The 25,325-nt window shown below is 51.7% G+C and overlaps 1 protein-coding gene across 15 annotated transcripts in view; it reads right to left on the reverse strand.

Moving 5' to 3' along the window:
- RNF216 (ring finger protein 216) overlaps positions 1-24,730 on the reverse strand; it is an 80,293-nt gene extending 55,563 nt beyond the window's left edge. The window contains exons 1-12 of one of the 15 annotated variants that reach the window (XM_040574871.1): positions 18,496-19,416; positions 15,993-17,049; positions 15,782-15,882; positions 11,415-11,543; positions 10,097-10,230; positions 7,972-8,832; positions 6,984-7,060; positions 3,208-3,310; positions 2,507-2,671; positions 1,391-1,505; positions 963-1,102; positions 115-165 (exon numbers count right to left, since the gene is read on the reverse strand). In XM_040574871.1, coding sequence (XP_040430805.1) covers positions 115-165; positions 963-1,102; positions 1,391-1,505; positions 2,507-2,671; positions 3,208-3,310; positions 6,984-7,060; positions 7,972-8,832; positions 10,097-10,230; positions 11,415-11,481 — 1,713 coding nt within the window. In that variant the 5' untranslated portion in view covers positions 11,482-11,543; positions 15,782-15,882; positions 15,993-17,049; positions 18,496-19,416. Of the gene's footprint in view, positions 1-114; positions 166-962; positions 1,103-1,390; positions 1,506-2,506; positions 2,672-3,207; positions 3,311-6,983; positions 7,061-7,971; positions 8,833-10,096; positions 11,544-13,721; positions 13,742-15,781; positions 15,883-15,992; positions 18,461-18,495; positions 19,417-19,450; positions 20,094-20,165; positions 20,749-21,534; positions 23,011-23,046; positions 23,757-23,829; positions 23,851-24,638 lie in introns of those variants that run through there. The other 14 variants (XM_040574870.1, XM_040574864.1, XM_040574879.1 and 11 more) reach the window with 14 other exon arrangements.
- Positions 24,731-25,325: the final 595 nt, after the last annotated feature.

The raw sequence follows: 25,325 nt of genomic DNA on the forward strand, positions 1-25,325 counted from the left end.
AATGCAGCCCTTCAGAAAAGCTCCCTTCCAGAAGCCGGGAAAGTCTGAAGTGGTAAGTGCAAAACAGCATCTATGCAGAAGCTGAACTCAAGGGACCACGTTATAGATACTGACCTTCTGATACTGCTCCTCATTCATCTGCAGAGCAAGGAGGAAGTCTGCATGCTGTAAGAGAGACATATGCATCTGTATTTACAGAACGGATAAAGCAATTCTCCAGCCTCTACACTCTTTTACATTATCTCACAACTTACAACCCACCACAAAAGGTGCACTGTCTGCTTATAACATCACTCAGCCCCATCCTTCCAATCCTTCAAGCTATTTATGATTCAGCTAAAACAGACGGGAGAAGCCAAGGCAGCAAGAACAAAGAACCAAATTCTACATTATGAGGGCCGCTCGTTCAGGTTCCTACGGGCAGAAAAGAGCTTACTCAACAGGCATCTCCAGAGAAAGCCCCAAGGAACATTGTTTTTACAAGGAGACACTACCCAGCTGTCTAAGAGACGCTGATCTTCAAGAAGCTACTTTAGAAAAGCCCTGTAGGTGCAGAGGAGTGAATTTAGTCATCCCTCGGTCTATGGAAGGGAAGACAACACACCAGCAGGCGTTGCTGGGTTCTGCTTTGAAACACGCAGTCCTCAGGAAGGGACAAGTTGTTCTGGAGAGACCAGACTGCCAGCTTCTGCAAGGTAGAGTGAGTGGACAGACTGCCCCGGGCCTGGTCATTATTAGCCACCAACATGTGCTGCAGTTACAAGCCCTAAAGCAGCAGAGAAGCCTGCTAACAATTAGAGGAAAGAAATAATTAATATAGCTTTTATTACTGTGCAGTTAAAAAAAAGTCCAGTAAGGTGTTTTATCATAGACTATAAATTAACATTAGCAGACACATGGAAGATCTCTGCAACAGTTGAAGTTGTTTGCACTACAAAACCAAAGCAGCTCCTCCCACTCACCTCTGCCATCTCTTTAACTTTTTGCTCATAGAATTCCTGCTCCAGCAGCACTGGTGGAAGAAGCGAGAGCTTGTCATAGGTTCTCCAGTGTCGTCTCTTATTCTCCAGGAAGAACATCCGCTTCTCAATTTTCACATCACCTAAGGCACAGTTACAGGCACTATATGAAACAGGATGAAGCAGCAAGAAAAAAAAGCTTAAATCCTTCCTCCTCTACACACCACCAGCTGCATAACTTCAAGGACTCACACAGAACTGTACCAAGCAGAGGTACTAATGAAGCACGTCTCCAAAATAAGATACCAGACAGTGACAGAAACATAGCTGTTCTGGGACAATATCCCTTTTCAAGGACAGTACTTTCCAGTGTAATCTAGTTCTGCTCACAATAACCACACAGAGCACAATACACACTGCTTGTTATTTACCTTGCTCAAATTTGAAATCTATATATGAATACTGATTCATTTCTTTTCTTCTTTTTCGTTTCCCACTGGTTTCCGGAGACAGCTCCTGCCATTTCTTGATGGCATCTGAAAAGGCCTAAAAAAAACAACATGCAGACTTAAATCCCTTCTGTTCTTTGGAAGAAAGCAGAAGCACATACTTCACATCAGCACACTGCACAAACACACATAGGACTGATCTAAAACAGGAAAGCCAAGCACCCCATAGAGGCACGAATACCTCTTCCCTTTGTCCACTAATCATTCCATAAAAACAAAATTGTCACCATGCAGAGCTGAATGATGCTTCACAACACCTCAGCTATTAACTCTAATACAGCTGGTGTCCACTCTGATGCAACAGAGCTGATATTTTTCCTTTTATGTTTTTAAAAGGAGCTTCTTTTAGGAAGGCCTAGAGCTAGAATCTGATTTTGCTCAATTCTATCAATCAAACAAAGAGGCACGGTGTTTTGGGTTTAGTTATGCCCTGGAACAGTGGAGGGAGAAGCTCAAGCAAAAAAAGCATATAGAAGAGTAGCTCCAAGTCAAAAGCTTGAAACCACATTCATATTTAGTTTGTTGATGCTTAAGAACAAGTTTCTTTGCAGCTCCATTACAGTGAAACTTTTATGAGCAATATATGATTCATTTCACACATCATAATTAAACAGGACAGCGAGACTTGGGTTTCTCTTTAATTACATGCAGTCAGTTAAAAACTAATCTAATAGCGGCAGTTAAATGTTTTAAGACTTAGTTAAATGTCTTGGCTTTACCGGCAATTATACCCCCACTTCAGCAAAGTACAGGAACACTTCTGAGTTCAACGCATCACCTATCATCAAGTAGCTAGTGCTTCCTCAATTCTCCTGCTACAGAAAAGTAAAAACTTCCTGCAGCATTCTGTCTGGCCAATAAATTTTGCAAGTCTCTACTAAATGAACAAACACTTCTTGAAAGGAAAGGAAGATCATAAGAACAAAACGCAACTACACACACGCAAGCAGATGGCACAGTACAGCAGAAGACTTCACACTGCTCTCCACAGATACGGGAGGTAACCCTAGGAAAGAAAACAGACTTGAAGAGGAGAACCTTTCGTGTGATTGCATAGTGTCCCTTGAGTTCATGTAGTGCCCACTTAATGTCTTGGCTGCTCAACATTTTGAAGTCTGCCATAAGGAGGTCAGCTGCCTGAATAAAGCACCGCTGATCAAGTGGGGCAAGCTTGGAAAAGTCAAAGTAGTCCACTTTAGGCACCTAAGAAGAAAATGCAAAAGAGAAGGTAGTCCACACACAGCCATCTCAACATACTCAAAGCAGTTCGAATGAAAAATTAGTTGAATGGGCTTTAAAATAAATTAATAAAATCAAGTAACTGTATGGAGAGTTGCAGTTAAGAGACTAAAAATTAACACCTAAAGGTCACGCAAGATAGACCTGAGGGCCAAGTCTACTTCATGCGACAGAATGACCAAGAAATTCTTATACCAGTTACCAAAATGAACACTGTAGACAGCAGGTGGCTGGTAGGCAGGCAAGCCAGGGGGTCTCACTGAAGGCAGAAGAGCAGACAAGAGGCAGCTGCACAACACCAAAACCTTGCAAGTCTTCTTGCAAGCAACTACCTATTGTCATTTAACACTATTTTAATTGTGCCTAGAGGCCTCCTAACAAACCATACTTCAGTTAGGCACTCTGCAAGTACACACTAACAGACCCATACATCCCAAGATGACTTCAAATTGGACAGATTTGATGGGAAGCACGCTGTAGATAAGGTCACTCTCACTTGCCTTTGTCTCGTCTTGGCTGGCAAGCAGGCTGCTGCTGGGATTTAAAACCACTCTGCCTTCCTTCTTTGGGTAATCTGGATTTTCCAGAAGAAAGTTACAAAGTCTGAAAAGATAAATACAATTACTTCAGGTTCTGGGAGCTCAGGCTCATTCCTCCCTTGTCAAATTTTTAGCATCCTCTAATTAAAAGGCTGGGCAGGCAAGTCACAGCTTGCCCTGCAAGAACCAATAGAGGTCTCAGACCAGAGCGAACGGAAAATAAATGACTGAGAATTAACAATGATGAGCTGTGTGACTGCAGAAGGAAAAGCAAATAGATGTCTTTCAACAATTGCATTTACTTAAGAGGAGCTTGTATGGGTGAGCTACTAACCAAGCCAAATCTCTCCATGCCAGGAGGGAACAACCAGGCTTACTTCCCACTCACATCCATGGCTAAAACCACGTAAAGAGATACTTCCTTGGGCTACCTACCTCTGATCTTTCACAACTAAGAGTCAAGGTGTGCTAACATTGTGCTACTGTGAAATTAATCTTGTGAGGACTACACAGGAACAATCACAGCAGAGCAGCATTAATTGTAACAGCTGACATCTACTGTGGCTAATACAAAACCAGCTATGGAAAGACAAGCACACAAACCCCCATAAAAAACTGTGACAGGTTGATGTCTTCCTGGTCAGAAGATTACTGCTTCAAATTTGAATTAGAGCCTCCAGCCTCTATCTACTTTCACAATGCAGCAGAGGCAGAAACATGTTTAACAGTGTTTACCTAAGATGTGTACTCTGAACACAGGTTTCATTGTAATAAAGCTTGAAATCATACTGCCATTGTCCAACTCATGCTGAAAACTGTTCTAGTGGGAAAAAGCACTTAGAAAAATCACTAAAAATACTTGGAAAATTACATACTAGACTAAATGCAGCATGCCTGAGGTCCTATTGCAAGCAGTCATAACTGTGTCAGGTAGCTCAGCTCAGCATTTCAGCTTCGAAAGGACTGCAGCAAGTAGTTTCAGAATACCCCACTAATACCTCAGAGGCCCTTTTGAAGGGTACGCTTGCTGTGGGCGATCTGAACCTGCCTTTCAGAGCTTATTCTCAACTGTCACCAACCAGCTGTGCTCGACAGGTCGAGGAACAGAAGCTGTTCCTCAGTTTCCCCAGCTATAGAACAATAACCTCCTGAAAAGAGCTATGAGGAGCAATTAACGTTTGTGAAACTTTTTGAATGAGAAGGTGCTAGGTTGCAGCACAGACGTAATTGCTGCTAATTTACATTCCTGATGTCAGAAATCAGTCCCTAATTAAGAAATCTGAACTGGCTTGCAGCATTAACCCGCTATCAAGGCGTGATTACTTTAGCCCTGCTTTCACATTCAAAGCAGAGGCATTTCTTTTTGTTTAATCAGGTATTGACATACTGAGCCAGAAGCTTTTGACCGAGCGTGAATGCTTCTGCATACAAAAGCTGAATAGATGATGCCCTGCTAAGAGGAGCTCTCACATCTTATCTTTCGCATGGGTTCAAAGTTTTAAGACTATCATTTTGGAAAACAACAAAATATCTCGGCGCCGAGCATTTAATAGCTCCCCCTTTTGTCACGGACAACTATTCTAATCCGACAAAACAGAAACTTCAAGGAGCTCCGAGCACTGCAGCTCAAACGCAAAGGTTTCAGCTGTGGCACAGCCGGAGCACATCTGAACCATTCTGCACGTTGCCATCTCAATGCTCGGGATTTTCGGAGATGTTAACCTTCGGTGTCTGACAATTAGTTAAGTGGGCCCCAGCACGCAACGCACGCACACTTGTGGCACCGTTCATTAATATCTGCACCACAGGACACAGAGGCAGTTAAAAGCCTCATCCCTGCCCCAACCCAGCCACCCTTAGTTATTATATTTCAAGCCTGATTCAGCTTGACACACCGTGGAGATCAAAGAGACCCCGCCAGCCTGGCTGACCAGTGCTTTGACCCGTTTTGTGCGAATACAAAAAGATGCAGTGACAATTCAAAAGACAGTTTGGTTAAAGGAATAAAAATATGGAGGAGAAATCTTTATCATCCAGTAAGTCTGTAATGCACCACTGAGCAGGCACTGTAGATGGCCTGCGGGGAAGCCTGTAAGCACCTTTTCATCTCCCTGGCTCTGTGGCACACAATAGGAGAGAAGAGATTTCGAGAGCAGAGAGGGAAGGAACACGTTAAGACTTACAGAAGCTGATACTGGGATTTACTTCTACCAGGCTTCACTAAGTCCCTGCAGGATACAATAACGAGGTTTTCACACAATCCGTGCGAGGGTGCTGCAGCTAGACACAGCTGCAATGGCCTGATCGCCCCGAGGAACGGGTTGCTGCCCTACCTACCGTCCTCATTTCCAACATAACCAACTGCTCTGAGGCACAGGTACGCAGGGCAGGCACCTGAAAGCTTTTCCTGTGTTGAACATGTCATTGCTGCAGGGAAAGCACTTTGAGAAGATGAGGATAGTTATAACTAGATCGTTTTCCACTCAAGAAGTCCTTCTTTGAAGGCACAGCTTCACTACACAGGCAAAGGTAGTAGAATAGGAAATCTAAGGGTGATCCCCGTCTATTATTTTATATATTAGGCTTAGTTCCTTGCCAGTTACCTTATTTATGCTCCAATAAGTAACTGCAAGCCTCACATGCTTGAATACTGCTTAATTAGCGCCTTAGTTGACTGTAAAGGGCACAGGATTCATACGAGATAAAACGAAACCTCTGGCAACCAACACCTATTCCTCATTCTTGTATCCCACAATAACTAGTTTCAACACGTTCAAGATAGTGACAGCTGCAGAGAGAAAGAGAGAGGGGCCACCCAGCATCAGACCCAAGTCAGATGTAATTTACTTCAAACCACTCTCCCCTCAGTGCTGGCTGGTGCCAACACCCACAACCTTTCATTCTTCAGCTGTGCAAGCTTTACCCAAAAGAGAAGGGTGATGATGCAACTTATCAACAAAGATTGATGACTTTTTTTTTATTCTTTTGATTCTGAAGTGAACTCCCAAAAATATCAAATATGATTCTTAACGCTAAGGAATCCTTGAGCTGCTAGTACAGTTGGGAAAGCAACAGTACTCAGGATGATTTTCCATTGCTTTTACTTCCCTTCTTGGCTCAGATTTCTGCTCAATGTGACCAAAAGCTATTCATTAAAAGACATCTATAGCTAATCCTGCTAGCCCTTAACTGTGTTTTATCTGCAAAAGGTGGTTTGAGAGGAACTCAAATAGCACCACTGCCATTCAATCAAGTAAATGGGATAAAAATCAACAGCATGACATCAAATGAGCAAGTCCAAAACAGTGTCAGCTTTACCCAGAAAAGGGCAGGAAGAGGTGGAAAATTATTTTCCACAATTCAAAATTCACCAATTCACCTTTGAATTACGTTTTATAGAAGCTACCTCAACACCTACCCTTGACACTAGTCTTTAACAAGCCTAGTAACAGTTAAGAGGAAATGATATGTAATAGTTTTAAATAATCAAAGAACTAGCAACAGAGAATTTGCAAATTATCTTAAAAGCAGAGAAGCTACAACACGATGTCAGAAAGAAAATTTCTATTAGAACAGGGGGAAAACAACAAAAAAAATCCATGCTCTTTGGCACTGCCAGCATAGTGCTGACTCCCAGCCTGGATATGCTCAAAGCATTATTAGCAGGAAGGAAAATGGCAGCGTGACTGCAGCCGACCTGTTTTATGGTACACTCTGGCTCTTAGCTTCATACTTACACATTTAAGTCATAGCAGTTCTTGACATTGATCAACTCTTCAATATATTCTTTCTTCACATCTGGGAACCTTGCTTCCTGCAGTAGGAATAGTTGAAGGTTATACAGGCATTAGAGGAGCAGTGTGGTACAACCTAGCAACAGCACCAAATGCAGAAATATATAGGTAATTATCTAACATGCTCCTGAGACAGGGGCTAAAATGGCTTCTAAGAGACACTTTCTACCCATCCAGCCTGGATACTGCAAGTCGCTGGCTTTCCTCGCTCCACAGGATGAATACCAACAGCTCTTTCTCGCAAGAAAAATAGGAGCAGTGATATGAGTAGTCATGAGCAGCTGGCCTAACAAGTGATTCAGGGTGGAAAGAGGAGAGGCGCATAGGATCTACACCACAAGCAAAACTAATATTTACCTTTAGATAGAAGATTAAGGACTTCCAGGTTGTGTGCTGAAATACAACATTCCAAAGCAAGAGGGGGGAAAAAAAACACTGCATATACCCACTCAAAGCACCCAGACACACTAGCAATGAGATCAGAGAAGACAAACTTTTACTTGCATTTCTGTGAAAACCCTACTACCACTAGCTACATAGCCAAGAGCACCCTTTACTGCTCTCTCTCATTGGGTTTTCATACAGGCATTGGAATTGGTTGTACCATACAGTATTTTGCTTTGCAAGACTGAGCTGGTCAAAAAACCCTGACAATGCAGGAGTATCTACTTGCTTTAACAGGTGGACAAGTCAGTGACTAACAAGGTTTGACTCTGAAAGAAGTTAATTTTTGTTGAAGTGCTACTTGGAGAATAACAACAACATTTTCTCAACCCTGTTTTTTCCAAATAGAATCAGATACGGGATAAGGGAGGAAGAACTTGGCAGTGGGAAGAAGGGATTGGTTCAGACACAGTGAGATGTATCTGTTTGAAAAACTTGTCTGAAAATAACACATGCATTGAAGGCCAACAACCCTGGGAACACTTACTGTCTCTCTGATGAGCAGCGCAGTGAGGTCTTGGTCCTGCCCAGCAGCCCCCTGTTCTGGCACATCACTAGAACCGAGTTCGTGCGAGCCCTGTGCCGGGAACGCTGGGCCTGGCTGCTCGTTGTCTATTGCTGCCTGCTGCCCCCTCGGCTCTTCTGGTGGGTGTGCTGGCTGGGGCGAAGCGGGACCGGGAATCCCATCCTGCTGCGGCTCAGGTCTGGGGAAAGCCGGCCCAGGAGCCTCCTCTCCAGATGCCCTCGAAGATCCTGATTCTGCTTCAGGCTGCCCTTGCGGAGGAGCACAACCATTTATGACGGCACGTGGCTCCCCTTCTGAGGGCTGGAAGTGATCCAGCCGGCTGTTCTCCCGGAGCTCCTGCTCCATGCTGGGTGCAGCAACTGTTCCTTCAACGTTTTGCGAGAGCTCTGGCTTCAAGTCCTCTCCTTGCCTGCCCTGGGCTTCTACCTTTTCCTCCTCTTGTGGTGGCAAGTCTGCTTTCTCCAGATTAATGATTTCCTTGTCAACAACAACCTGCGGACTCATCTTTACTGCTGGAAGCAAACTTGGGCCAGGCTCCAGGTTACTCGTAAGTTCAAACCTGGGGCCATTCTGTTCAGACGGCCCGGGCTGCTGCAAGGCAAAGTTCACGTTCTCATCCCTGCTTGGTCCAACGCTGCTCTCCACCACGTAATCATACGGGTCTTTCTGGCAGAGCAGAGCTGACATCTCATCTTGCAGATACGTGCCCCTCAAGGGCCCTACATCACTTCTGGATCCTCCTTCTCCTACAGTGTTTGCACCCTGCCATTGAGCGGCAGGTCTGATGACATTGGGACGCACAAGCTGCTGATGCTTTGGGGTCTAAAAAGAAGACAGACAAGAATAAGTAGGAGTTTTCTACTCGTCAGAATCCTTCCTCCAGATGGTCTTTTGCACCTAATCAAACTTCTGATGGGAAAGACATGAAAAAGTCCATTTTAGCAAGGAACATAAGGCATAAAACTGGAACCCAGATACCTTTGTTTCACTGGACAGCATCCTCAGTCTGTCCCCAGGTGCTAAGAGTACATTTGTGATGAGAGAACATTTAGCAGAACTGGGAATGCACAGGACTTTCACACTGGAATAACTCCCGAGCTTCACCCCCAGTCTCCATTACACTCCCAGTAAGAGAGTCTGGAAATTAGGAGCTAACTGATGGCATATTTGCATCTCAGCAAACTCATTCATTTTAACAGGCAGCAAGAACCAAAGCTCAAAATGTTAATCTCTGGCCTTGCTCCTGCTTCTGCCAAGCTAAGGCTGCTGAATGCAAGTAGCGTTTGAATACTCTCCGACACTGTTTTCAAGTAAGAAACAGAAAAGTTATCTTTACAACCCATTTTCTCAATAACTCTGGTTATTTTAACAGAAAAGTAGAATATATTCTTAATATAGCTTAAATTTGAAATTAGACAAAGTAATACAGTTAAGCTAATGCCTTTGGCCCTCCTCTGTGTGACTGCCTGTACCAGCGGAAATAAATTTACCAAGTAGGCTGGCTTTGTAAAACTGCAAAAATTCAGGTGCCTGCAACAGCCCAACAAGAATCTAGCGCTCTGAACACTGGAACAGGCTTCCTCGAGAGGTGCTTGATGCCCCAGGCCCGTCAGTATTCAGGAGGCGTTTGGATAATGCCCTCAATAAAATGCTTTTAACTTTTGGTTAGCCCTGAAGTAGTTATGTCTGGACTAGATTATCTTTGAAGGTCCCTTCCAACTGAACTATTCTAAATAGCAGAGATATAAAGCACACAAGGTTAAACAAGGCAGGTTTTGAACACCTGCATTCTAAAGAACAAGTCCTTTTTTTCTGGATTAAGATAGATAAAGAAGGCTCTAGCTTCCGTAAAGTTAAGCATAACTTTACGATACAGCTAACAATCTATTTCTCCCTGCCTGTGCCCAGAATACAACTAAACACGTAAACCCAGCAAAATGCCATCATTTCAACGCTCATTTAAGACACCCTAAGTAGATCACTGCAACTGGGCAGGACTCTCAAAGGAACGCATCAGATATTTGCGCAGGAGGTGGTTATAAAGGCCATGAATAGAGCAGCAACGCATACAAGAATGAAAAATTACCTCTGCCAAGATAACCACATCATCATCATCTTCCTCATGCTGCTGTTCTGCTGGCGTTTCCAACAGCAAAGGCAATTCTTCATCCGAGGAATCAGATATCGTGATAAGACCGTCATCCCTGCGGTTTATCCAGTCTGCAGTAAGGTAAGTACAGTTAGCTGCTTGCAAATGACAGAGCACGAGTGCTGGGACACGTGAAAAAGCCATCTTCACATTTCCATTGCAGCAACAGGGAAGAAGCGCTCAAAGGTCCCTGGTTCCTCCGCGACGTACTGCCACAGCCACTCCTACGCCCCTCAGCCTTCTGAGCAAAAACCTTGCACCAACTACAGCTCGAGAGACCACAACGGCATGTGCATGAAATGGTCCTGCAGAGGATCTTCTGTCCCAAAAGTGAGCATGAGTCAAGCTGCTGCAAAAATGATTCTGAATAACTCATGTAGACTACTTCCTAATTTTTGGAGAGAAAGCCTGAATCTCAGGTACCGTGCATTTTCTTTTATTGATGCACAGTATGTTCTAGAGGACAGATACGGCTCCATGTGCGATTCGGTGTCTTCTGAAAGAGAGTGACTTCGCGGGAGCACCTCATACCAGCCTGAGATAGGGCCCCTGACTGTGAGCGCAGATGATATCCTGCTATTGGATGACAACCCTCAAGGTTTGTCAAGAGGGAAATAAAGATGTTACTGAGCAAAGCTGCTGGAACTCGGGAGATACATGCCAGCCAGAAGCAGAGGGTTTCTGTACTACAGCAACAGCACACCATCACACTTTCCCTAGGATTTAACACAATTTGGTTTACACTTCTGTAACTCTGCAGCAAACCAGCACACAACCACTTCACTCAAGAGCTTAAAGCATCCACCAAATTTGAGCATTTATCTGCCTATTTATCTACCCTTCAGACACACAGTAAGCGTCATTTTGAGTTCCACTCGAAGGAATGGGTGACAGTGCATACAGCCCTATTAGGAACCGAATGAGGTTCTTAAGAAGGTGGAACATCACAAGCCCCTGAGACCTGCTGAAATACCCCTGCGTGGCTTGGGTGTTCCCAAGAAGTTAGCAATCTACCTTAAGGCAGTACAACACCAGAAAGACAGGAGCCAAATATTTCACGTCAGCGTAAAATGAGAGGCTTTGTGGCTACCTACAGAAAATTAAATAAAACAGAGCGGTGTATCACATGGCAGAACAGACCACTGGCAGCTTCCTGTTAACATCACCCCTGCAAGTTTAATGGCTATTATTCCCAGCGCTTGTGAGCAGAGCTGTACAGAGATAGCTTCGGAAATACACACAAATCAATACTCACCTTTCCCTCTGTGACTACCGAAGCTGTTTAAGTGAATTACTTCTTCATTTCCGCCTCTCTCTGCCATTTTAAACAGCTGCTCCCAGAAGTGTCAAGGCCCAGGCATGGCAATCAAGCTAGAACGAGGAACTGGAAGACAAAACAATAAGAGTAAGGCAAACACGGTGGCACCCTAGGCTTTCCCTGCTAGATCCCTTCTGGGATTCTTGTGGCTCTCCCAGCAAGGCTCTTAGGAGATATTTTCCATGCCCGAAGGGAGGCACGTCTCAGGTCCTCCTCTGAGGGTTAAGACAGCAAGACCACCGAGCATAATCTGTCCTGAGAAGCCCCCCCGGAGGAGAACTCGGAGGCGCTCACAGCTCTGCGATCACAGGAAGAAGGGAGAGGTGCTTCTGCCCAGCCAGCCTCAGCCCCGGTGTTTGTGCTCAGGGCTGTTTTCCTGTTTCCAAGAAGTCAAAACCCCACAGTGGCGTTTCTGCCACCACCTACCGGTACGAGGAGCAAAAGCCGCTTGCCTGAGCTGCCCCAGGACGCCGGCGCCACCTCTGCCACCCGTGACAGCCACCCACAACCACCCCTTACCGCACACAGCGATGGGACGGGTGCCACGCCGCCAGCTGAAGGATCGCCAACATTGAGGTCCTATCGGCCAGACCTGGGGGTTTGGTGCAAATCCCGGGATATTCCACCTGCTCTCCAACCACAGAGACCCAACAGGGCTCAAGTTCCTTCACGGGACAGCTTCTGGGACTGTTCTGCCACCCGACCTGTTCCCAGATAGGCACCATGCGCCGGCAGAAGGCTCCGGGGCAGGATTAGACCCGAGGAATCATCACAACCTCAACACTTGGTTTCCATTTTATGCCCTGCCAGCCTACAGCTGCCAGCTCCCTCTATCACACAACAGCTAAGTACACGGGAACTGTGAGCAGTTTGATCACTGCAACGAGAAAGGTCTTTTTATTGGGAAATATTTGCCTTATTGTTAGAGCACAGAGGCGTCTGCATTATTTACCAGTGCATAAGTTGAAAGAAAATGGTGGTCTGCTATAAAATCCCGTCTGCTTGCACACAAGAGCAGTACAAATTCCTCCTCAATAATTCTACTTAACCTTCTCTGCAGGGAATGCGATTTGCAGCTAGCACAGCAGATGAAGAAATCTGTTCAGACGTACTCTATTAACTTAAACGTATATATCCCCTACACACACCAGGAACTACTCATCACCATCCTCAAAATATTTTAATACAGTGTAAAATCGTAAAAATAAAAATGCATAATCATACAAAAGCATCCGTTAAAAAGGCCAAAGCTCACTGCAAGGCAGGGCTGAGACCTGGCCATCTTCCGGGTGGGAACCCACACGTCTCCAGCGCTACAGCACGCACAGACACAGTCCCAAAGCCTCACACCTATAGGTAATAAGATAAACGAGCAAGGAAGCAGTGTATTCATATTTGTAGGGCAGGACTATTGCTTAGCACACACAAAGGGCGCCAGCAGCACGGTTCAGTGCCTGAAGCAACCTTCCCTGGAGGGCACCTCCACCCTAACAGCTTTCATGGCTTGGACAGGAACGGCCACGGCTCAGCCAGTCCCAACCCTGCTGATGTCCTGCTCTGGGTGGGACGTTGGACTGGGTCTCTTCCAACCAGCATCGCTACAAACATGCGGCTAGCCCTACATCTGAGCCCTGAAACTTCAGCAGCATGCCTTGTTTCCAGCGAGCAGCGCCAAGAACGCCATGGGCATATTGATGCCTTGAAAACCCTTCAAAAACCAAGGTTTGGGGGTTGTTTCCACAAGGCTCTTCAGCTTCTGCCTTATTACAAGCGAGGTTACTCAGAATAGTACTTGGTTGCCAGAACAGCATGAAAGTGCTGCTCTCCCTCCCTGCAGACAGGTGCTGGAGTGGCAGCTCAGGGGCTGGCTAATTGTGAGCATCCTTGGTGAAAACACCGTCCTTTTTAAAAGGGCACATCCACGTTATTATCGTTCCATTTTCCCTGGTACTTGTGACTAGCCACCACCCAGCCTCGCATGGCGTTTTCCCTTCCGTAGCCCTCCAAGCACTTGAGAAAACAAGATCAATATTGTGCCTGCCGTTTAAGAGATGGAGAAATGGAAGCGCTGAAAGGCACAGCGCGGCCAAGGCCACGAAGCGGGGCTAGAAGCAGAGCCAGGAATAGCAACCCAGGCTCTTCAGATCCAGGCGGGTGTACCCACGCCAACCATTTCCCCCAGCTGGTCCCACACAATGCTCCTTGCAGCAGTCAACAGGCCCTGCAGGGCCAGCAGTGCCTCACCCCAGCTGCCTCCACCCCGACTCGAGCTCGACGAAGCAACGGCTCGGCAGGCAAGAGCCAACACTCAACCCAACAGACGGCAAAGGACGGCTCCGAGACTGGTTGGGGAGGGACGAGCCTGGTCGTGAACGCCACAAATCAGCCCTTGCAGCCTCAGACGGTGCAGACAGAGGCTAGACAGGTGTCTGCTCGGATCTGCTCTGAGCAAAGCTCAGCGGCTGGGATAGTTTTCCCCTGCAGGGCCACGCGATGCGTTAGCAGAGTTCTGTATGTGCGGGCTGGTCAGCACCACAAACGCTCGGCACAGTCAGCAAAAACATCTCCCAGACAGCTCCACCGGTGCTTTGTCCGCAGCTGTCCGCATCCAGCCGAAGGCAATGCTCTCCCCAGGAAGCTCCAGTTACCTGGAGAGGAATTTGCACGTCAAGAAAGAGGCCCAGAAAGTGTTCGGGATAACAGACTGCTGCCCCCCGTACAAGAGAAAGGTGCTCGCACATCCCTGAGAGGCTCACGGAAGAGCATTAGCCATAATATACAGCCAAAGCAACATAAAAAATAAAATAAAGGCCAAGCCTGGGAAGAGCTGGCTACGCACCACTTCTCTCTTTCAAAACAGACTGCATAAAAACCCGGGCAGCTTAATAAAGCTCTGCTTGGAGGGTAGAAAGCAAGGTTCCACCAAGCTAGCAGTTAATTTTGTCAATAGAGGACTCACGCTTAAACAAATATCTATAAGCACGGGCCAGTTCCATCTAGCAGCACGAATAAGAAGTTTAGTCATGTTTATAGCACTAGGCTGCCAGGAACGTGAAGTAACAAGATCAAAGCCACCCCAGGGTCTTGCCCTACATAAACAACACAATAAAAAGCAAGAGAGGCAGATGGAAAGAAGCTACCCACACTACCTCGGTGATTTTCATGCCTATTTATAGGTACAGAATAAGGCCACCTGTACGTGAGCTCTGACAAAGCCATCAGCTTCTTCGCGATGCAGTCTAGGACCGAATGCAAGAACTATTTTAAATGAATGCGACCTGACAGCCGCACACAAGCTGGGTTTCCTTCCTAAAACCTCCCACCGGCACTGCAGCACACCAAACTACAGAGATTCAAGCCCCAAATCCTGTAACGGGACGACACAGAACTCTTATCGTGACTTGGAGGTCACCTGCTGACGGCACGATACAGCACCAGGCTGGAGACGCGGCGTACCGAATCGCCCCTCTGCTTCCCAAACCACTCCACGTCCTCGGGACTCCACACACCCGAGGTATTTCACTGCGCAGGAAATCAAATCCCCTCTATTAAGGTTTTTCCTACAGAAGCTTGAGAGGGAAAAACAGCATTAACGGAACAGCTACTGGAAAAATCGGAGACCGTCGGGGACTTACGGGTAACCCTGCTCTGAACGGAGCAGGTCTCGGGCTGCCTGTTCGCACCCATTTCCAAGCTAACCACACACGCACAAACCTACAAACCCCACAGCCGCCGGCTCCAAGCTGGCAAACCTGCTGCCAGTAGGTGAAGCAGGCCCCAGGTGCACGCAGCTTGCTTACACGTGAATTCCCAAACCCGCTCCAAATCCCCGCGACTACCACGTTACGTATTTTTAGCCTAACCTAAAAATAGCAGGCATCGGTGCTGTGCATAAGTTTAAAGTCCCGGCACACGCAGAAGTTTCTGGCTGGCAGGAACTGGAGCAGCACTCAAACGCGCTCCCTCCGTCTCCCGTTTGTGCTGTGACAAGCATCCTCAGATGGGGCTGGGATTTCAAGCCACAGTCGAGGGGAGAAACACTACAGTGTAGTTTTTCCGACTTACAGCATTTAAAATCTCGAACTCCCGCATCCCCAGGATGGGACTAAGCACAAAGTGCTCTCTTCTGGCTCTGGCTCAAGGCAACAGGAGCAGACAGAAAGCACTGCAGGGGAGGCTGGAACCGAAATCCCAACCAAACGGGGGAAAAAAAAAAAAAGAGCATCATGGAAGAGATGTCAGCAGCATCGAGTCACTGTGTGTTGGAGCCTCTCCCCCCACACAGCACCGCCGCTGCTGCTCACCTACGTTGACAGCAGAGCCTCAGTTCCCACCTTCTGCCTGCAGGCAGCACACGTGTCTCCTGGTAGCCTGCGAGCAAGGTGAATTTCTGCCTCGTTTCAAGCTGCTAAGACAAAGAGAAGCTACTTAAATAATGCATTGCTCGTGACAGCCAGCGAAATGCAAAGCCAGGACTGAACCCTTAAGAAGAAATAACAAAAACGCGAAACACACCAGAAGCGAAACGAAGCAGCCCAACCCCCTGTCAAGCGTCGCAGCGAAACATTTCGAAGGGCTCGCAGTTTGCTGGGGGCTGCTCCTCCTCACAGTCACGTAGGAAAGCAGGGGGAGCTCGAGTGGTTGATCACGTTAAGCAGCCTCATCCCCACCGAAAATTAGAAATCCCCCGATAAGAAACGCTGTGCACAAAAAGCCCTTTTGCTGTGCGACCTCCGCCGCATCACAGCTTGCGAAAGAATAAAGCCAGAGGTGCAGACGTGTGCCTGCGGCACGGTTTCCCTTGAATGGGAACACCGCAATGGAAGCGTTGGTGGCAGCCCGAGGGCCTTGTCCCTGTCCCCCTGCAGACAGGGATGCTCAGGCAGCGACCGGAGGACCACCAGGTCCCAGCAGCAGCTCTGGTGCTGCCCGGAGCTGCAGGAGTCTCACCAAAACTCCTCCTGGGAGCACAGGAAGGGGTAAACTGCCTTCCTTACAGCAAAACGTGAGACAACCAACACCAGAACTGGTGCTCTGCAGTCAGCAAAGCAGAACTGATCGCTCGCCTCCCTGCACGCGCAAGGCAGCCCACAGGCGCGCCGCTCAGAAAACACCTCCCGGAACAGCAGGGCCTGTTTCTGCAGCCACGCCAGCCTCGTAAGCGACTTCAGAAGCAGTGCTCCAGGCCGGAATGTCATTAAGGTGGACGAGAGGGACAGGCAGCCCTCGAGCTCCTCTGCCAGTAATCACAACTTCCAGCGATCTCTTGCAAGTTCTCAACTCCTCGCCCCCTCTTACCGAGGAATAAAGGAGCGCTGTGAAACACACATCAAAGCCAGCCGTGCCCTTTTCACCAAGCATACCATTGATGCAAGCTCCTTTGATATCTGCAGAGCGCTTCGTTATCGCTTCGTTGACAAAAAGCAAACCACGAGCACGCTAGCACGGGGCTGCCCAGCTTTCCTAGAGCCTGCTCGTGGCTGGAACAAGGCCAGAAGCGTGGCACTGCAGGGATCCGAACGCTGCTCCGTTTTTCGGTCACTTCTCAGTCCGTGGTGTCACCAAGAACAGGCTGTAAGACATTCGGACAAGCGAGGTTAAGGATCAGCAAGGTATGAGCTGCTTTCAGCTGTCAGTGCTCCAGAGAACCGGTCAGCCTACAGCCAGCAAGAGGGCACGCTTTGGGATGACTTGGGCACAAATCGCTGGAGTATTCCTTTTTTTTTTTTTCATGACTTCCAGGAAACATTTTGTACAGCACGAGGCTTCTGAACAACCTCGTCTATGTTTGGCATTTCATCAAGGTGCGAGCATCGTTCAACCGTAATTCCTGAAAGTGCCCGACCTCCGTTTTTGGTGCAGCGACTGGCACCAAGTACAAGAGGAAAGAAACCTGTCCACGTTTCCCACCTGTTTTAAAGCACCGTTTTGTTCTGATTTTGTGGTCTCGGGGCGGGGACAAACGGAAGGGCGCGTGAAGCCACGTGATCTGCGGTTCTGCCGCTTCCAGAGCGGCTTTCACTTCTAGTTTTTTGTTTTTTTTTGCCCTGAACTCACGTGTACCCCAACCAAAGGCGGGTGAGGCTCTTCCCTCCGAGCAGCACCGTTATTAAGCCACTGATGTCCGTCTCCGCGGTCTACCAGGTGCTCCACGTACCTGCCAGCGCCCTGCCTGATGTTAATTGCAGCTGCCTTCTCTTCCCACTCGGCCCAGAGGCCAGGCAGAACAGAACAAAAGAAGTGACCTGCGTGCCCCAGGATACACACGAGAGTGCTTCTCCATCACTTACACTTCACAGAGCTCTCCAGGAGAAAGGAGACCACGTTTCCTCTCCAATTCCTTAGTGGTTTTTTTTTCCCTTTTTTCTTTCCTTTTTTTAAGGAAGCCCAAATGTCACTTCCAAATGGTAGAGGAGAACAAAGAAAACGAAGGGCAACCTTTATGGCAGTTATTTAACAAGGCGCGTGCACATCCTCGGGTTACCATCTCAGCCCAGATTTTTATCGGAGAGGAAACGGGGAAACAAAGGAGTTTGAGGCTGCTGGTTACAGCCGCCGAACGGGCTACAGCACTGCTGTTCCTGCAGACAGCAACAGCAGCACGCTCGGATGTTTGCAGGGGGCACTGAGAGCAGGAGACGGGCTGCCCACAGCCTGCAAACCGCTACTGAAAGCGGCGGCGAGGGATTAACTAGCCCAGAGCACAGAGGGGTCAGAGGACTAACTGGCCCGGAGCCAGGTTTAGTTGCGGTGACAGCCAGAGGGCTTTAAAATCATGAACCGTCAAGCGCGTCACGCTGCCATCCTAGATGCTAAGCTGCTACCCAGCAGGCCTGCTCCAGACACAACGATCTGAGCTGGGTTTGGGAGGCTGGGATCCAGCAAAACCAAAATGCACCAGCAGCAAACACGGAAAGGACGAGGGGATTCTTCTTTGTATTGTTTCAAACCGTGAGCTGAGCCTCTCACGTGAAATTCTGCGTTCAGGGCCGGGGGAAGCCTGCGAAGCACGCCTCACCTCGTTTCACAGCGCTGCTGACGGTAAAAGCTGAGACTTGACCTGGAGGCGGCACAGAAGGGGAAGAAAAACCACTCGCTGCAGCAGCCCACCTTGGCAAAAAGGAACAAAGGTTTCTGTGTCAGCCCGCGCGGTTCTTTTAGAAGCAGTGGCTTCAAAGTTCGCCCCCAACCGTTCTTCTGTAGCGTGCAGGTGCCAAACGTCCCAGAATTAGGGACTTCCGCACAGAACGCCTTCCCAGGTCACGGTCCATTTATTGCAGCCCTTTTTTTTGGGAGGCACGTCAAGCATCTGCTCTCGCCATAACTCCAAAGTCACTGGTTGCGGCCAGAAGCCGCGCCGGCACGTTAGGAAGCGTCTCACTGCAATACCTGCCTTAGACAGCCCCATTCCCACTCCATCGCTTGTCACCTCCTTTTGCGCTGAGCTGCGCCAGGAGCTGGTAGAGCTTTAACAAGAAAAAAGCCCTGGAAAACTTTGCAGGGCTCGGATGTGACACCGTCTCTCTTCACTCGTCTGCCGTGGCGTAACTGGGAGAACAGAAAGAAGATGCTAAAATAAGCTGCAAGCAGGGGGGGGGAGGATCTTAAACAGCAGCCTGAGGGCTGAGACACGGCACGAGCCCAGAGCCAAGGGGCGTCAGACGAGGCGTGCTCCTCGCCCAGGATCAGGCTCTGCTTCCGAAGATGCTGAGCACCTTCGGCTGCCCCGCGCGAAGGCTTTGCTTTGTGAGAACTGGCAACGGCAAAACCAGCCCATGGCCAGGCCTAGAGCTGCTCCACAGCCAGCGTTTTTCTTTTCCGAGGCTATTACAGCTCACCAGGACAGACTGAATTACCAACTGACCAGCTAAAAAGCCAGGAAAGAAGCACTGCGCAGCAGTTCTCCGGCTCCACGCTCACGCAGATCCACGAGGCCACAAAGGACCTAATCCCAGCCCAAAGGAAACGAATACCTTGCACGTGCAAGATGAAGAGAACCACGACAGCTAAGAGATTGCCCAGACCGAAGTCGGAGCGTTTGCTAAGGCCACGACTGCTTCCAGGCCGCAGATCCGCGTGCCTATCCCTTAGTCATCGCAGTCGAAGCGTCCAACGCTGCTGAAGCCTTCACGGAGCAGAAGGAATTCTTTTCCTGGGTGTTGCAACAGCACAGCATCAAGCAGACTATCGAAGCAGCCGGGATGGAGGGTCAGGAAAAGCGACCACAAACTGCTGAACAAACCAGACGACGCGAAGGCTCTGGAGGCGTGCCCCAGGCACTGCGAGCTGGCCCGTGCCGGTCGAGGCCGATCCCGGGGCACCTCCCAGTTTATACACAATGAAGCCTGCTCCGCGACGACGGGGTTCTGGTTTAACACTACAGAGAGGGCACACGAGCTGTTTCTGCTAGCCAAGCTGCTGCTAAAAGGATCCTGCCAGCCCTGTTCATCTGCGGCTGGAAATCCCAGCAGCAGGGGAGGCGCGAAACGCCCCGCGCTGCTGGTTTCCTGCAGGAAGAGCTGCTTTTCCTGCCTCCCCGTTACGCCGCTGCCGTCAGCTTCCTCAAATCGCTTTAGAGTGCGGCACGGCAGCAGGGAGAGAAGGGAAGCCTCCCGGGCAGCACCACCGCTGCCATTTTCCACCCCCCCCCATCTCCCTGTAACACGTTGAGCCCCCAACATTTCCTACCCGCCCCTGGTAGGTGGGTAGGAGGCTCCTTCGACCGGTGGCCTGCGGGTACCTCCAGGCAAAACTGACCCGCGGCAAGCAGCAGGGAGAGGGTGCCGTGCGTTTCTGTATCTGGTGGAGGGGGCATCACGTCTTGGGGCTATTTGGAAGCAGCAGCGTAAACGTGTTCCTAACGCTGGCTTCGCAAAGGCTGCACGACGCCAGCCGCTGCCTTCAGCCGAGGAGCAGCAGGAGCAGCGCCCACAGCCCGGCAGGAGCACGTCAGCACCAACGCGGCCGCGCGGGACCCGTGCACGAGGCGTGCTTCACACAAACGACGCTACCTGAGGCCATCGCGTACCCCGGTATTCCACACGGCTCCTAGCTAGCACGAATCCTGATGGCCTTACCGCGCAGCGTTACCACGCGACGCCTCCGCAGGTCCCGTCCCGGTGTTTGCCCACGTAACGCAAGCAGGGCTCGGCCTCCTCGCAGTGCTCACCTCCAACGTCGCGCCCGTCCTGGGGAGCCAGCTGAAAACGTTTCAGGTCACCCCGACACCTACGGACGCTCCCAGGCTTATTTCGACTCATCGGCTTTGCCCCTGAAAACGACAGCCTCTAAAAGCCACCCCGCGGAAGCGACAAGAGCCCCGCGAAGCCGGCAGGAAGCCACGTTTCGTTTCCCTCTCCCCTGCCCAAGCGGCGCCGTCAGAGGGCTCCGGGAGCGAACGAGCAGACCGAGGCGGGCTCTGCCACCACCCAGGAGCCACCCTCCCGACCCTCCCAGCCACCCCGAGCTCTGCTCTCGGGGAGCACGGAGCCAGCGTGCCGGCTGTCAGCCGAGCACCTCGGTCAGAAACACCCAGAGACGGCGGCGTGACTCGGGGCAGCGTTTCCGTCCTCCCCTTGTTGAGATCCTTCCACAAGTCCCAAAACTTTTTCCCACTGAATCAGGCACTGCCAGCTCCCCGCTGCGAGCGCGGGGACGGAACCGCAGCAGCGCTGCTGATCAGGAGCAAGGTGTCGGCCAGCAGCAGCGTTTCGCAGCCCCCAGGAATTAAGGTTCCTCGAGGACCGTTACGAATTTATGCCCACCACAAGCTCTTCAGCGCTGACCCACAGCAAACGCGTGGCTCTTGAGACACTTCCAAAATAAACTCCAGGTCCTATAAAAGCGCCGCGAAGGCAGCCGAGAACACGATTAGCTCAGCTCAGCGAAACGTTCCTCGTTAGCTCCCATCTCAGGGCTTCGGCAAAGACCTTGTTCAAGCCACCAGGACACCGGGGAGGGCCTTTTTCCTCTCCCTTCTCCTGCTCTCCTCACCCACCCCCCCCGGATGTCCCAGAGCCAAGGAACCATCCCAGTAACCCCCTTAAAACAAACCCACCTGACCTCTCATCAGGCAGACGCTGACACCGGCACGGGACCGGCTCTGTTTCAAACCCAGGAACCGGCCTGCGAGCACACCGATAAACTCGGCTCCTGGCTGCTCCTGGAAGATGACCGGAGTCCCAAATAAGCCGTGTGTTTCCCCCACCGGGGAGAGATCCTACTAGGAGCAGCCGAAATGACACGTAGCAGCCCGCAGAGCCCATCAGGGCAGGTGGGACGCGGCGCTATCGCTTTAGGGCACGCAGGCTTCTGAGACCGTTGGAGCCTCTCCTCTAAGCGGTTCACAACGGGGGCCCACGTCTGAATCCATTTAAACGCAGGCTTTAAATATCTCCAGACCAAATCCACGCGCAGAACCCAAGCTGCTGCCTAGGAGAACGAGCGGCGCAGCTCTGAGTGTCCCGAAAAGAATTCGGCCCCCGGCAAGCAGCGGCACCCGTCGCTGCGCCCAGCTGCCTGCGCCATTACGCGGCAAACCACGCACAATGCCTCGGAAAAACCAACAACAGAAGCCACCCATCCCAAATTAATGAATGGGATCTTCTTCCAGCAGGTACTAGGAACATCCAGAGGGCTCCGCTTCTCTCTCTCACTCGGGTTTGAGCTGCTCAGGCTCAGTAAGCGGCTCCTGGCCCCCGGGACACGCTTCCTGCCTCCCTGCAGCTGCGCGCTCCACCTAGTTCCGCCACGGGACTTTTTTTTAGCAATTTGCGTCCAATTTCAAAGCGCTGCGAGGGATCCTAGCTCGGGGGAGGCAGAGTTAGTTACAGGCTGGTGGCAGGAACGCCCACGGCATTCTCCGGCAGACAAAGCACCGGCCTACCGAGGAATTTGGAGTTCTGGGGGCAGCTTCTGAAACGCAAGCCCGGGCCCGGCTGCCAGCACCCTGCTGGAAGCCAGAATTCACCTTGTCATCAGCAAAGCCTGCCCCAGCCGCTGCTCCGGGGACGGTTATTTGCATTTTGCCTCCTGCAGGTGCCCGAGAAGGATGCCTGCAGCCAGCCTGACAGGAAAGCGTCCTAGGAAGGAAGGAGGGAGGGAGGCGGAGGGCGGCCCGTTACCGAAACGCCGCGCTACGGGGCCGGGCGCCGCTGCAGATCTTCCTCAGGAAGCGGGGCTGAATCCTTTCCCAAGCCTCGGTATTCTAGGCACAAGCTCCTGTCAGGGTGATTGTTTATTAACGTCCAGTCACACTGCGCAGGCACCCAGCACATGAAATCTATTAAGATGTTTACAACAGCAAAAGGCAGCGGAATTTGCAAAGCACCAGCCCTAGAAACGAGAAACTCGGATCAGAGCTGCGAATCCTGCAGTTCCGTACCTAAAAAGCCGTCCCCACAAATCTGCTCGCCCCACAGAAAGCAGCCCCCCCCCCAACCCCCCACCAGCTTGCACCGTGCATTCCTACAGCGCGGCACCCACACAGCCAGGCGCCAAAAAACGCTCAAGACTCGTGTGTGCAGAGCGCTGGCTCTCAGACATCCCCCTCTCACCTCCGAACAGGTACCTGGGGGGTCAGAAAAAGGCTCCCGCTCCCCTCCAGAGGCAGCGCAAGGTCACTCGGTGATGGGGCACGCAAAGCCTGGCCCAGCCACCCGCCCGCCTCCTGCCCCGCTACGGCTGGAGGCCTCCCCCAGCGGCTCCAGGGAAGAGCTCTGCTGCCTCCGTGGGTGCTAAGAAACAGGAACCGAGCGCCACGAGGCACAACAGAGGAGCGCCGCCTGCTCTTTTCGGCTATCCAGGCAACTAGCTGCTGCTTTTAGGACCACCGGCCGAAATAAAGCAAGAAAATCCGCCGTGCTGCGTGGCGGTCGGCGAGCTTCAAAAGGCACAGGAAGAGACGCTGTGAAAAGCAGACAGCCGAGCTACAGCCACCGAGCACTGTGCCTCAGTAACGGACCTAACGGTACACAGCGGCTTTTTTACTGTAAGGCACCAGGAGTCTCAGGCCAGCGGCTGAACCGCAATCCTTCAGGTAAGGACCGAACCTCGCCTGACGAGCGGCAAGGACGCGAAGAGCCACGTGGACGCTGGAACCCCTCCCTGGGAGCTCCGCTTCTGGTACAAGCGCTCTGCAACACGATTCCACAGGAAGTTATTAGAAGACATTTGGAGACGACGCCCGCGGTCACGAAGCGCACCCAAGCGGGCGGCACGGCGCTCAGGGCAGGCTCCTGAGGGCAGCCAGCCCTCGGCCGACCAACGCCAGCACCGGGCTTCCTCGGCGCCCAGCCCCGTGCCAGCAGCCGCCGGGATGGCGGCGATTTTTTCAGGCTGCCCCGCGCCTCACCTGCTGCCAGCCAACGCAGGGCGCGCTGCCTCGACGAACTCGCCCTCCTTCCTTCCTACGGAGGCCGGGAGCTCACCGAACCTCTTCGGTCCCAACCCGCTTCGCCCCCGCAACGCCGCGTGTAAAACCCCGACCCCCTCCCGGTCGGGGGACGGAGCAGGAGCGACGCCGAAGGCGGAAACCCGCACCGGGCCTCCCCATCGCAAAAGCGCCGCGTTATTTCCGCGCTTCTACCGTTTGCTCTCTCCCAGCAAGCCAAAGCAGTGCTGGAACCAAAACGGTGGGGGGTGGGGGGGACACACACACACACACACAAACACAGAAGGCCTCCCTCACGCAGGCAGGGCCCTCTCCTACGCGGGCACAGCCCCCAGCAGGGAGCACGGCCGCGCTTCGGGCCTCCTCCCCGCAGCAGCTCCCGCAGCCCCCCCCCCCCCCCCCCCGCCACACCCGAAGGGCGCCACAGGGCCCCCCCCCGGCACGCCCGGAGGCCCGAGCAGAGCGCCCTCCGCACCGGGGGGCGGCCTGTAACGGGGAACGGGGGGGGGGGGAAACACCTCAGAGCCCCCCAGCCCCGCTCCTCGGGCCGGGGAGAAGGGAGCGGGGTGAGGGGGAAGGGCAGGGGCTGAGGGGAGACCGGGCCCGGAGGCTGAGGGGGGCCCAGGGCTATGAGGGGGGGGGGGGGGGGGCCAGGCTCCGGTGAGGCGGGCGGGGAGCCCCGGGGTGAACCGGGCCCGGGCCCTTCCCGTTCCCCAGGGGGCTGCCGCCGCTCCTCCGCCCCCCAACCCCGGCCCGGGCCCGGCGCTCACCGCCCCCCCGCCGGCCCCGCTCCATTGAGGCGCCGCCGCCGCCGCTGCCCGGCTCCTTCCGGCCCACGTGACCGCCCCGCCCCGCACCATAGAGAGCCGGGGGGGGGGAACGGGCAGAGCGGCCGGCCCGGAGGCCTGAACTTACCATAGAGTGCGGGGGGGGGAGGGGGGGAGGTCCTCCGGGGGGAGCCCCGCCTCCTGCCGGGGGGGTGGGGGCTGAGGGGGGCGGGGCTAGAGGGGGCGGGGCTAGAGGGGGGCGGGGCTAGAGCGCGAACGAGGTGGGGGGGTGTGGAGGGAGCTGAGGGGCCTGTGGGGGTCCCATAGCCTCTATAGGGGGTTCTTGTGTCCCCTATAGGGGTTCCATAGCCCCTATTGAGGGGTCTCGTGTCCCCTATAGAGGTTCCATAGCCCCTACTGGGGGGTCTTGTGTCCCCTATAGGGGTCCCATAGCCCCTACTGGGGGGTCTTGTGTCCCCTATAGGGGTCCCATAGCCCCTACTGGGGGGTCTTGTGTCCCCTATAGGGGTCCCATAGCCTCTATAGGGGGGTCTTGTGTCCCCTATAGGGGTCCCATAGCCCCTACTGGGGGGTCTTGTGTCCCCTATAGGGGTCCCATAGCCCCTACTGGGGGGTCTTGTGTCCCCTATAGGGGTCCCATAGCCTCTATAGGGGGGTCTTGTGTCCCCT

Source organism: Cygnus olor, chromosome 15 (genome assembly GCF_009769625.2).
Source record: "Cygnus olor isolate bCygOlo1 chromosome 15, bCygOlo1.pri.v2, whole genome shotgun sequence".
NCBI classification, from domain to species: Eukaryota; Metazoa; Chordata; class Aves; order Anseriformes; family Anatidae; genus Cygnus; species Cygnus olor.